This window comes from Triticum aestivum, chromosome 4A (genome assembly GCF_018294505.1).
Source record: "Triticum aestivum cultivar Chinese Spring chromosome 4A, IWGSC CS RefSeq v2.1, whole genome shotgun sequence".
Taxonomy (NCBI): domain Eukaryota; kingdom Viridiplantae; phylum Streptophyta; class Magnoliopsida; order Poales; family Poaceae; genus Triticum; species Triticum aestivum.
Window position 1 is genome coordinate 670,397,168 of NC_057803.1, and position 12,255 is coordinate 670,409,422.

Below are 12,255 nucleotides of genomic sequence, written 5' to 3' on the forward strand. Positions count from 1 at the left end.
GATCATCTCATACAACAATTTATATCACATCATGCCTTGACCATATCACATCACAACAAGCCCTGCAAAAACAAGTTAGACGTACTCTACTTTGTTGTTGCAAGTTTTACGTGGCTGCTACGGGCTTCTAGCAAGAACCGTTCTTACCTACGCATCAAAGCCATAACGATTTTTTGTCAAGTGTGCTGTTTTAACCTTCAACAAGGACCGGGCGTAGCCACACTCGATTCAACTAAAGTTGGAGAAACATACACTCACCAGCCACCTATGTGCAAGGTACGTCGGTAGAACCAGTCTCGCGTAAGCGTACGCGTAATGTCGGTCCGAGCCGCTTCATCCAATAATACCGCCGAATCAAAGTATGACATGCTGATAAGCAGTATGACTATGATCGCCAACCAACTCTTTGTGTTCTACCCGTGCATATAACATCTACGTATAGACCCGACTCTGATGCCACTGTTGGGGAACGCGGTAATTTCAAAAAAATTCCTACGATCACGCAAGATCTATCTAGTTGATGCATAGCAATGAGAGAGGAGAGTGTGTCCATGTACCCTCGTAGACCGAAAGCGGAAGCGTTTGGTTAACACGGTTGATATAGTCGAACGTCTTCGCGATCCAAGCACCGAACATACGACACCTCCACGTTTAGCACGCGTTCAGCTCGAAGACGTCCCTCGTACTCTTGAACCAGTTGAGGTCGAGGGAGAGTTTCGTCAGCACGACGGCGTGGTGACGGTGATGATAAAGTTACCGGCACAGGGCTTCGCCTAAGCACTACAACAATATGACTGAGGTGTGTAACTGTGGAGGGGGGCACCGCACACGGCTAAAACAATTGTCAACTTGTGTGTTCTAGGGTGCCCCCTGCCCCCGTATATAAAGGAGCAAGGGGGAGGCCGACCGGCCTTCTAGGGCGCGCCAGGGGGGAGGAATCCTCCTCCTAGTAGGAGCATATGACATGCAACTTACACAAAGCATACCGTCGAATTCGTATGTGAAAGGAGCTTTCAATAATATTATTTTCACATTATGCATGTCATGCACTGTTAATCTTGTCAATAGTCAAATGTGGTCCTGGAGAACGCATTAGAGCATCTCCAATGGGCGCGCCAAAAGACGCGCGCGCGGTAAACTGGGGTTTTAGCGCGTGCGGCAACTTTTCGCGCGCTCCAGCGGGGCGGGAAATTACAGCGCGCTGGAAGCGATAGCACGCGCGGGAGATAGCGGCAGCTCGCACAGTAGATTTGGCGCGCCGCTTCGCGCGCACCTATAAAATGAGGCGCTCGCCACGCGCTCCACCACACTGCCACACGCCCTTCCACTCGCCACCTCGCCGCTTACACGCTTTCTCGCTGCTTCTAGCGCCACGCCACCACCGCGCCACCATGCCGCCACGCCGCCGAGGATCTTCGGGCTACCATGGCGTCCACGATCGCCCCAACGGCTGGTAATCCGCCGAGATCCGGTCCGGCGACGTCCGGTTCGGCCTCGGCTCGTTCCGAACAGCTCACGAGGCGGCCCGCGCATGCGACGCGGCGGTGTGGCGCCTGGAGAGGCCCCCGTCGCATATGAACTTCCGGGATGTCCACACGCGCGAACAGGCGCAGGCCGTCGCTCCTCTACCTCGTCTGATGACGGACCAGTACCGTGTGGACCACGTTCGGCTGTTGCGCCACCTCCTCGTCACCAAGCAGGACGAGCGAGCCATGGTGGAGTGGCGCCGGCGCCACCCGGAGGACGTCGCCAACGAGCATGCCTACTGGGCGGAGAGGACGGCAAGGCGCCGCGCGGAGCGTGTGAACCAGCGTCGGCGGAAGGCATTGGCAATATCGCAGTGCGATATCGTTGAAGCAGGTGGGAAGTCCATCTTCACGTCAGACGATGAATGTTGGGATGACATATGATCGATACCTCGGACAACACCTCCGAGGATGAGGATGATGATGAGGACTCGGAGTAGTTCTAGGTACTGTAGTTTTATCTAGTTGCACCGTAGTTTATTTTATGTAGTTCAGTTTTATCTATCTATGCTATGAACTTGTTTTACCTATTTGTATCGTCTATGCTATGAACTATGTAAAATATATTTGTATCGTTTTTTTAATGTCTATGTCAAATTTATTTTCTGTCCAAAATGCAACAAATATGGACTTGCGTGCGCTGCTGGAGCTGCGCGCGCGCTGTATTTTAGCGCGGCTGCTGGAGCCAGCGCTGTGCGCCGCGCCAAACCTGACGATGAGAGAGCGGCAAACTACTTTTTTGCGCGCCGCGTTGTGCAACTGTTGGAGATGCTCTAAGGCCCTATATAAATGGATGGAGGGAGTAAAAGATTTCCATTATCAAAAAACACCATTGTCTTGGTACAAACACTAAACATGGAACAAACAAAAACTAGGATATCCTAGGGCAGCTAGACAGAGAAGCTGGTCTAAGCGAAGCTCCACAAGAGCTCGTAACCACCATCAGCTGGTAGTACCCCAGTTTAAGACGTTTCTTATACTTTGCTACAGACAGCCAGCGAGTCCAGTGACTGCATGAGCACATAAACATAGCTATTACTATTACAGACCAACCAGTGAAGATAGATAGGTAAACAGGAGCTGCAAGAGCAAGAACAGCAATAAGCCAAAATTAAAGGAACTTCTTCTTTGGTCACAGGTGCTCCATCTTCTTCTTCTCTTTTTTGCCAGGATTTTTTTATCTCCACCAGCGTCACTTTGTTTAGATAGTAGTGTTTTCTGAAACGCCTCACCAAATTTGAAGGATAGATACGGATATATCATGAACGCTGGTAGCCTTGTAGTAGCACAATGAAGTGCTAATTATTTTTTCTTGAGGTTGCTGGTGGCCTGAAGCACCATTGTCTCCATGGTAAAACCCGGTCCAAACCCCACCATGGCCCCCCACTCAGCCCACTCTCCGTCCTCCTCCATTCGACGGCGTTGCTCATCGAGCACGAAGATGATGGTGGCGCTAAGCATGTTTCCATATTCTCGCGCTGGCCATCAGCTTCCCGGGCTCCAGCAGGAGAACCCTGTCAATCTTGTCCAAGATGGCAATAGCACCAGGGTGCACTGCCCAGAAGAGGTCATTCCATTTGACCTCGATGCCAAGCGGACCGAACGAATCAAGTAGACACTGCTTGATGCTGTCTGCCACCAGTTTTGGCAGTTTGGTGGAAACATTTCCATCGAGGCCGTAGGTCTTGAGCTCCATTGACAGCAGTTGCAAGGTGTTGGGTACCACGGTCTGTGATGCGGACACCATCTCAAAGAGCGGGCGCTCCACGGGCTCCACGGGGTCGGCACCGACGATCACCGCGCCGGCGCCATCACCGAACACTGTGTTCCTGATGAGGTTGTTGACGCTGTCTTCACTTAGGTCGGGGCCACGGAAGCCGGCGACACTCATGAGCTCGACGCAGGCCACAAGGACGCGCGCACCGCGGTTGTTCTCGGCAAGGTCCTTTGCCAGGCGGAGAGCAGAGCAGCCAGCGAAGCAGCCGTTGAGGTGGAGAACCGTGCGGCGGACGTTGTGGTGGAGGCCCAAAAGAGTAGCCAAGTGGACGTCAGCGCTTGGGGCTCCCGCTCCGGAGTTGGTGACGACGATTAGGTGGGTGATGTCGGTGGCTGGACGCCCCCAAATGGCGATGGCCTTGGTCGCGGCTGCCGCAAGGAGCTCTGGAGCGGCGGCTGCAACGATGGCGAGGCGTTGTTCGAGGGACGGCAATGCGCGGTCGAGGAACTCGGGGTGGGCGCTCAACATTTTCTCCGTGTTGTAAGTGAAACGCCTCTCATTCCCCGTTAGCGCGCCTGATTTAATTAATTAATTAAAATTAGGACAGGGAAACATATATAACAGGCCTTGAGAGTCAAACGATATATGGAGGTGTGACTTGTAATATGCAAATTAATATATTGTACTCCAATATAAACCAATATGCAAATTAATATACAAATTAATTAATTAACATTAGTACTGGGAAACATATATAGTAGATTGTAATGAGAAGTATCATATATCAGTATCATGCATATGATATTAATGTATAATATTACATCCGTAGTGCATAGTATCAAATGCTAGTATCATAGAATAGTTCATTTATTGTCATGCAGGACGGTATCATAATATGATACTCAACTTCCTCTTTTTTTTATTTAATTTTATGTCGTCTCATTAAAATTGTTTAATTAACATGCATGATACTATTTATGATTACTTCCATTACCGGCAGCTTTAGATCACTAGACCAATGATCTAAAAGGTCTTATGTTTCTTTAGGGAGGGAGAAGTTGGCACGTAAGCTTAGATATTATCTTGAGTGTGTCAGTCAGCTTCTCCGCAAGGTGCTCGCTCTTGCTGACACGGAAGTAGTACTCGGGGTACTCGTCCTGGGACACGCAGTTTGGTGGGTTTGCCGTGCCGATGGCCAGCATGGCCGCGGGTCCATCAGCACGTTGCAAGCGCCGGATCTCGCGAGCGTTGGCCGTGGTGTTTGCCATGGTGTCGATGCGAGCAGTCAGCCACTTGTACCTGACCAGGAACGACAAATTTATTAGAGCGGGTGACGGATATAAGTGAGAAGAAAGGCCCACATCTTTTGCTGCCAATTGCACTTTACATATCACTACACTACACTTACAAATATCTAGCTAGAGTCGTATTTGTTACGCCTTATGTAGTGTCTATAATGGTGATAGTTAACAAAAAAAGAGTTTCCATGTTACGTTTTTCAATCTGTCGCATTTCTGTTCTAGTTTTGACTGCAAGAATGCCGCACAAAAAAAATAAAAAACTGCAAGAATGTTCTTTCTTGGTCGCTTTCGTTTCAGTTATAAAGTCAGATCGTTGGAATTAAAAATGTCTATTGCTGACAGTGGCCGGCTGCATGGATGCGCTTCATCATCTAGCTGACTAAAGCTCCATTTTTCCATACTAATATACTCAACGAAGTATTTTAGTATATTATTAGTATAGAAACTATTTTATACTAATATACTCCATGAAGTATTAAAAAACACGTGTTAAAGCCCTGTTTCAGTTATACTGTATAATGCAAACTATTTTATACAGCTGGATATACTCCATGAAGGATTGAAAAAATACTTGTTAAATTGTTTCTATAGTAAGTATCCCAAATGATCATATCTTCAAAGTTCATCACAAAGTGTTACATTACGAAAAGGCATTTCTTGCTAGTCATTGTTGAAGACACAAATTAATATACAAGTAGGACCTTACTTACTTCCCTGCCTGTGTGCACGCTTTCCAAGCTGAGGATATCTGTTCAGTATTCACAGGAATGAAGTGGAGAGGAAATGAGGAAGAAGAGTGAACAATGGTTGTGTGAGTCGAGAGATGCGAGGGAGTATTTAAGGACCGGGGCAGAGAAGGCTGGCCCGTGAACACGGGATGCGAGGGATGGGACTTGTGGATGTAGCTCAATGCTCTCGACGTCCAACAACACCATTGTCAGCCATTATTAATCAGAATTTTACGTTATGCCAGTGTAGCAATGGCACAACATATAGACCGTTGTATCCTTGCAATCATGCGGCTCTAATTAATACTCCTTCTGTCCAAAAATACTCGTCGGAGGAATGGATGTATCTAGATGTATTTTAGTTTTAAATACATTCATTTTTATGCATTTCTCCGACAAGTATTTTTGGATGGAGGGAGTAGATTATAAATAGGGAAATCTTGGCGTCACATGTGACATTGGATCTTTGAATAAAATCTCAGTCAGGTAACTATCTTATCTTCCCCTCCAGTGCCGATCCAAACCGATTAGCAAGAAATGTTTCTCCATTAAAGAAATATGAGTATATAGGACGTGGAGTTTCTGCACCCGAGCTCATTTGAGCTCGGATGAACAGTAAAATAAAAAAAAATTCAAAAAAATTCAATTTTTTTGGTAGAAATATTGACAAAAATTTTAAGTGCTTGCAAAAATTCGTCATGAAATCACATTTCTAAAAGGCGTGGCAAAAAAACAAAATCGGTACTCTGAAAATGCTACTTTCAAAAGCATTTTGGAGCCTGAATTTGTTTTTTTTTTGCCACGCCTTACAAGAATGTGATTTCATAATGAATTTTTGCAAGCACTTAGAACTTTTGTCAATGTTTCTCCCAAAAAAATGATTTTTTTTGAATTTTTTTTCAATTTTACTGTTCACCGAGCTCAAATGAGCTCGGGAGCAGAAAGGCACTTTCGGAGTATATATCCTTTGAAAGAGACCAAGTGGTGGTAGTCTGCCTGCCAATTATTGACGGGTGCATGGTCACTTAACTTTTGTTCCTTTATCCGTTGCAGCTATCCGTATATATCGACTATTCATAGCAATGCTTGTCCATCCGTCTCGTTTAATACCCGTCGTGTTGGGTGACTACCTGCTGCCAACAGGGTTTGATTTGGGTTAGCATTAGCACTCGTTAACCATATCTATTTCTCATTATAATTATAGATTAATCAATAGTTTTGTTTCTTAGCGGAAATTAATAGTTAGGCACGTGGCAGTGCTTAGCATCCAGCTACACACGCGTGTGCATAAATTAGGCCTCCATTGTAGTTCTTTTTATCTCGACTGGTTGATGCAATGATTTAATAAACAAGTCATGCATTTCGCAACAGCTTTTTTCGTGTAATGTTTTCTCTAAGGGCATGGAGGATATGGAAGCGAGCAAATGGGCTTCCAAACCTTCGCTGCATCTTCAGTAGGGTAATATAAGGAAACTCGCTTAGTTCTATTATCGCGCGTCCATCTGCCTATCCGCATTTGCATGCTATTAATAGCAGGACATAATGCCTATCGTGACAGAAACAACTACCCCTTTGTCGCAGTTATTATACTGGACCACCTTCCCAACTAGGTCCATTTTTGGTAAGCTGGCTCACTCATCTACTTATGAAGGATTTGAATGATGGCAGTGCGCCATACGTTTAGGGGTACACTTACATTCAGTACACTATCTGAATCGCCCTCTTTACCGAGTGTCAGAATGTTTACGAAGTGTACTTTGTCCAAGACACAATAAATCCTATACCCTAAATCAAGTGATAGCAAAAACATCCCGTAAATACAAAACACTTGGTGTAGCCGATGCTTTCACGCGTCTTGTACCAGTGACACTCTATAAAATCTAAGGCATTACACAAACAAAACACCAAGTTAAATGCAAAACACTTGGTAGTAAAGCCGATGCTTTACAGAGTCTCGAACTAGTGACATTGTATAAAGTGTAAGGGGTTGTTTGGTTTCTGCCCCGTCCTACCCCGCCTAATCGTTGGCGTCATGGGCACGCCAAATAATTGGCGGCCGATTCGGCCGTCCCCGTTCCGCCCGTGATTTGGCGCAAAATGTAGAGAGGAACGGTTGAAGCCTGCTGGCTTGCCAAAATTGTGGTCTACATCCAAACGAGCAGTGACGCATTGGTCAACGCGAATATATTGGTAGGGCAGGCGATGGCTCCCAGCCCCTAAGACATTCAACAAACAAAATACCAAGTGTCCCTACTCACCGCGATTGACAACAGGGTGATAGCGCAACCATCATTAACGATTGTTTTTCTGCAGGCATTATGTAAAATAAGTCAGCCATTAGCATTGTTCATCTTTACCGGGTATTTTTTTCCAAGCACCCAGTAATTTTTATTTATTTATTTTAGATGAGGTATGAATTTTGATACACTACAACAAAACAGTTTTTAAGTAACACAACGATGTAACAAATGACAAAACATGTAACAAGTAAAACAACAGTAACATATCATTTGGGTTGCAGGGTTTGATGGTAACATATACTCGGTAAGATCTGAAAATGTGCTACAATATTAACAGGGTAACATATAGGTTTATGTTGTTATCATAATACATAAGACCCGCTTGTCAGGAAAAATAATATTAGAAACATCAAGGAAAAAATATGTTAGTCATATGAATCACAACAGGGACAAATCGCTCAACACCAAATGAGCTAACCAACCAGCCAAACAGAGAAAATTACATCTACAGTAACTGAACTTGACTCTAGGGTTCACTTTGGTCACTGTATTCATGAAATCGCGAGTTACGGTCATCGGGCTTGCTGAACCGGGTCACTATACGGTAACCCATACCGTTTCGGCTCGTATCGCGTGCACGTGGACAAAATTGACGAAAAAAAAATACTTGGACTTGCCAGTTGTACAGGACACGTCGAGGGTTTCTTCTCAGCCGATTCCCCTCTCGTTCCCCTCATCTGCCTGCTAAATCCCTAGCGCAATCTCTCATCTCCTCCCTTCTCGCTCGAAACCAACAGCTGCATCCTCTGCTCCCCTTATCTCTCGTCAAATTGCGGCGACAAATTGGTTTCGGCCGCCATGTCCGGCGCGGGTAGCTCATCGGGGGCCGGTGCAGGTTGGCTCCCTTTGATCCAATGCCCTGATTGCAAGATTCGCCAGATTAGGCGGTTTGAGTCCACCACTGAAAAGCATCCTGGGTGGATCTTATACAGGTGTATGAATCATAAGGTTAGTACAAGAACATTGACTGGATGTTGTTGTTAACTCTGCTTCCCTTTTCATTTGATTTTCAGATTGGTTCTTGATTTGATTTTGAGATGTGTTCTTGATTTTGTCAAATAGGCAGGGAAGCAACCTTGCAACTTTTGGCACTGGGAAGTTAGTTATATTGATTATTTGAAGAAACATGGACATCTGAGAGGTGAATCTGTGGATAGTAAAGTAGTAGAGATGAAGAAAAAGAAGAACACGACAGAAGTGGATCCTGAAGATATGATGAAGATGCTGCTGCTGCTAAAATCACTTCCAGGAGATGTTGCAGACTTGGTTGCTGTAATGAAGATAGTAGTTGTACTGCTATTTGCAATTCTCTTTGTGTTTGTGTTAGTTCTAGTTAGGATGTGAGTGCTGTCAATGTTGGCAATTGTTGCACTATGTGAGAAGTAGACTTTGAAGGAAATATGCCCTGGAGGCAATAATAAAGTTATTATTTATTTCCTCATATCATGATAAATGTTTATTATTCATATTATAATTGTATTAACCGGAAACATGATACATGTGTGAATACATAGACAAACTTAATATCACTAGTATGCCTCTACTTGACTAGCTCATTAATCAAAGATGGTAATGTTTGCTAACCATAGACATGTGTTGTCATTTGATTAAATGGGATCACATCATTAGGAGAATGATGTGATTGACTTGACCCATTCCTTTAGCTTAGCACTTGATCGTTTAGTATGTTGTTGCTTTATTCATGACTTATACAAAGTTCCTATAACTATGAGATTATGCAACTCCCGTTTACCAGAGGAACACTTTGTGTGCTACCAAACGTCACAATGTAACTGGGTGATTATAAAGGAGCTCTACAGGTGTCTCCAAAGGTTCATGTTGAGTTGGCGTATTTCGAGATTAGGTTCTGTCACTCCAATTGTCGGAGAGGTATCTCTGGGCCCTCTCTGTAATGCACATCACTATAAGCCTTGCAAGCAATGTAGCTAATGAGTTAGTTACGGAATGATGCATTACGTAACGAGTAAAGAGACTTGCCGGTAACGAGATTGAACTAGGTATTGGATACCAACGATCGAATCTCGGGCAAGTAACATACCGATGACAAAGGGAACAACGTATGTTGTTATGCGGTTTGACCGATAAAGATCTTCGTAGAATATGTAGGAGCCAATATGAGCATCCAGGTTCCGCTATTGGTTATTGACCGGAAACTATTCTAGGTCATGTCTACATAGTTCTCGAACCCGTAGGGTCCGCACGCTTAACGTTACGATGATAGTTATATTATGAGTTTATAGTTTTTGATGTACCGAAGGTTGTTCGGAGTCCCGGATGTGATCACGGACATGACGAGGAGTCTCGAAATGGTCGAGACATAAAGATTGATATATTGGAAGCCTATATTTGGATATCGGAATCGTTCCGGGTGAAATCGGGATTTTACCGGAGTACCGGGAGGTTACCGGAACCCCCCCGGGGGTTAATGGGCCTACATGGGCCCTAAGGGAGAAGAGGAGGGCCGGCCAGGGCAGGCCGCGCGCCCCCTCCCCCCTAGTCCAAATAGGACAAGGAGGGGGGGGGCGGCGCCCCCCTTTCCTCTTTCCCCCTTCCCCCTTCCTTCTCCAACAAGGCAAGAGGGGGGAGTCCTACTCGCGCTGGGAGTAGGACTCCTCCAGGCGCACCCCAAGGTGTTAACTGTTAATGTAAGTCAGTCCTTCTAAAGCCTTTATCCTCAACTGCTGTTTAATTTTCTCATACTCCCTATCGTTTACTGCTGTTTAGTTTGCTGTTTCTACCAAAATGCATGTTCGTAAGAACCGTAAGTTCTATGTTTTACTTGTAAAACCAAATTTCTTATTCATACCATGCACTTTATTTAATACTCCCTATATGTATGCTTGGTTTTGTGGATCTATAATCCAGTGTGTGGTGAAGCAGCCCACGTTTGCACCTTGTCATCTCCTGTTTTATCTTACTGATGTGGCTGATGATATGAACAACATGCCATGCACATTATCCAAAATAGATACAATGATTTTCTTTTCCCTTCATCTATGCTTGCTATGTTGACATGGTAATCCAGTAGTGTGGTGAAACTCCCCGCATTATGAACAATGCCAAATTATGCTATTGATATTTTGAACTTACTCTTTATTTTCTAATTTGAAATTGGATAGAATTGACAGAACAGTTATCATCTTTGTTTATACATGTGCAAAACCTGTCATCTCTCTGCTTTGTTTCAGGGTGATATGCCTGATGGCATGCACAAGTCTGCTGAAGGCTGTGAGACAAACCCAACATATATTGCAGCAAAGAAGGCAAAACATCTTGAAGATAGCGAGACAACCCCAAAGTCTTGTCTTGATGCAGTGTTCAAGTTACTTGAGACTAACAGTCAGACAAGCTCAGAGAATTCGTTGTCTGAATCAGTTCGACTTCTTCAGTCCCAAGTTCTAGCAGAAAGGCATTCTACAACGCAACTTTGACTTGAAGTCCTATCTCTAAGAAAGATTGCGGAGAACACCAATGAGAACCTCATCGCTAAACAGCTACACCTGGAAGCTATGACCGACATGCTAGGCCGGTATCACAGCCTTGCTCAGCAGCTTGCGCAGCAGTTCCCCCGCAAGGCTAACCTTTCTTGAACTATCTTGGAAGTGGTCTCGGTTCAGTATTATTTTGTTACGCTACAATGGTGCCCAATTTTTGTAATCTGTTTCTTCGTTGCGCTTTATGATCACTGGTGGCGAACTTCGATGCCCAGTGGATGTAATATACCTTAAATCATTTATTGTATAGTGTAGGTCTATTCTTAGTTACTATGTCGTAAGTTCTTTATTGTGTAGAGTAGGTTTGTTCTTAATTCCTACTAGTTACTGCCATCATTCGCTATCTGAAAAAAATCAGATGTAGTTGACCAGGCCGAAACATTCGATAACAGGCCAGGTTTTTAGCGGGCCACAATTGGGCCGGCCTGTGTCTTTCTTGGGACAGAGTGATTGGGGCCTTCACACATTGCGCCAGGCCCAAACTTACACCGGTCGATATTTTAGTTGGGCCTTTTGTCGACCCAGCGCTTAGTTCGGCCCAGGTAGCGTTGGGCCATTAACAGGCTGAATATTGTACTGGCCTGTTACGGCCGAGATGAAACCACGGGCCTTTAGCAGGCCAAAATGCATGTTGGGCCTCAGTTTTCACTAGTCGTCGACGGGCCTTCAGCAGGCCGAAATGTAGACCGGGCCGTTATGGGCCCAGTTGGCTCACGGGTCGTTATGGGCCTAGTTAGCTCATGGGTCGTTAGCAGGCCGAAACATATCTCGGGCCTTAGTTGGCCCACTGATATCATGGGCCTTTAAGAGGCCGAAAGCTTAGTACAGGCATCAACGGGCCAAATTACGCGACAGGCCTTTAACAGGCTCAAAGTCATGTTGGGCTTAATTGTTGCCACCTTTAGCACAAGCCGTTAGTGGGCTCGATGTCCCGTCGGACCATATATGGCCCATGGGCAGCACGGGCCATTCCCAGGCCGAAAGTCACACCGGGCTGAAATGGGCCCATGTCTATATTAGGTCTCTAACAGGCCGAAAGTCACTGGGCTGTAGTTGGGCCCGAATATTCGGCAAACAATTAATGGTCCAGATCTAGCTTCGGGCCGCAAATGGGCCCAAATATTGGGCGAATAATTAACGGGCCAGATCTGGCCTCGGGCTGTAAAGG

General features: G+C 45.3%; 1 protein-coding gene across 3 annotated transcripts; it reads right to left on the minus strand.

Annotated features, from left to right (window-relative positions):
- Positions 1-2,320: 2,320 nt before the first annotated feature.
- Positions 2,321-5,503, minus strand: LOC123088021 (bisdemethoxycurcumin synthase). Of its 3 annotated transcripts, XM_044510154.1 has the most exons (3): positions 5,255-5,503; positions 4,238-4,542; positions 2,321-3,818 (listed from the first exon to the last, which is right to left on the minus strand). In XM_044510154.1, exon 3 carries the CDS (start codon positions 3,769-3,771, stop codon positions 2,980-2,982), a length of 792 nt encoding a protein of 263 aa, XP_044366089.1. In that variant the 5' UTR covers positions 3,772-3,818; positions 4,238-4,542; positions 5,255-5,503; the 3' UTR covers positions 2,321-2,979. The 3 variants fall into 3 exon arrangements, with proteins under 3 accessions (XP_044366089.1, XP_044366088.1, XP_044366090.1); XM_044510153.1 differs by having other exon boundaries at positions 2,321-4,542; XM_044510155.1 differs by having other exon boundaries at positions 2,321-4,542; positions 5,251-5,483.
- Between the last annotated feature and the right edge of the window lie 6,752 nt (positions 5,504-12,255).

Excerpts from the sequence above, each read along its gene's own strand:
- LOC123088021 (XM_044510154.1), bottom strand. The coding sequence starts at position 3,771 with ATGTTGAGCGCCCACCCCGAGTTCCTCGACCGCGCATTGCCGTCCCTC.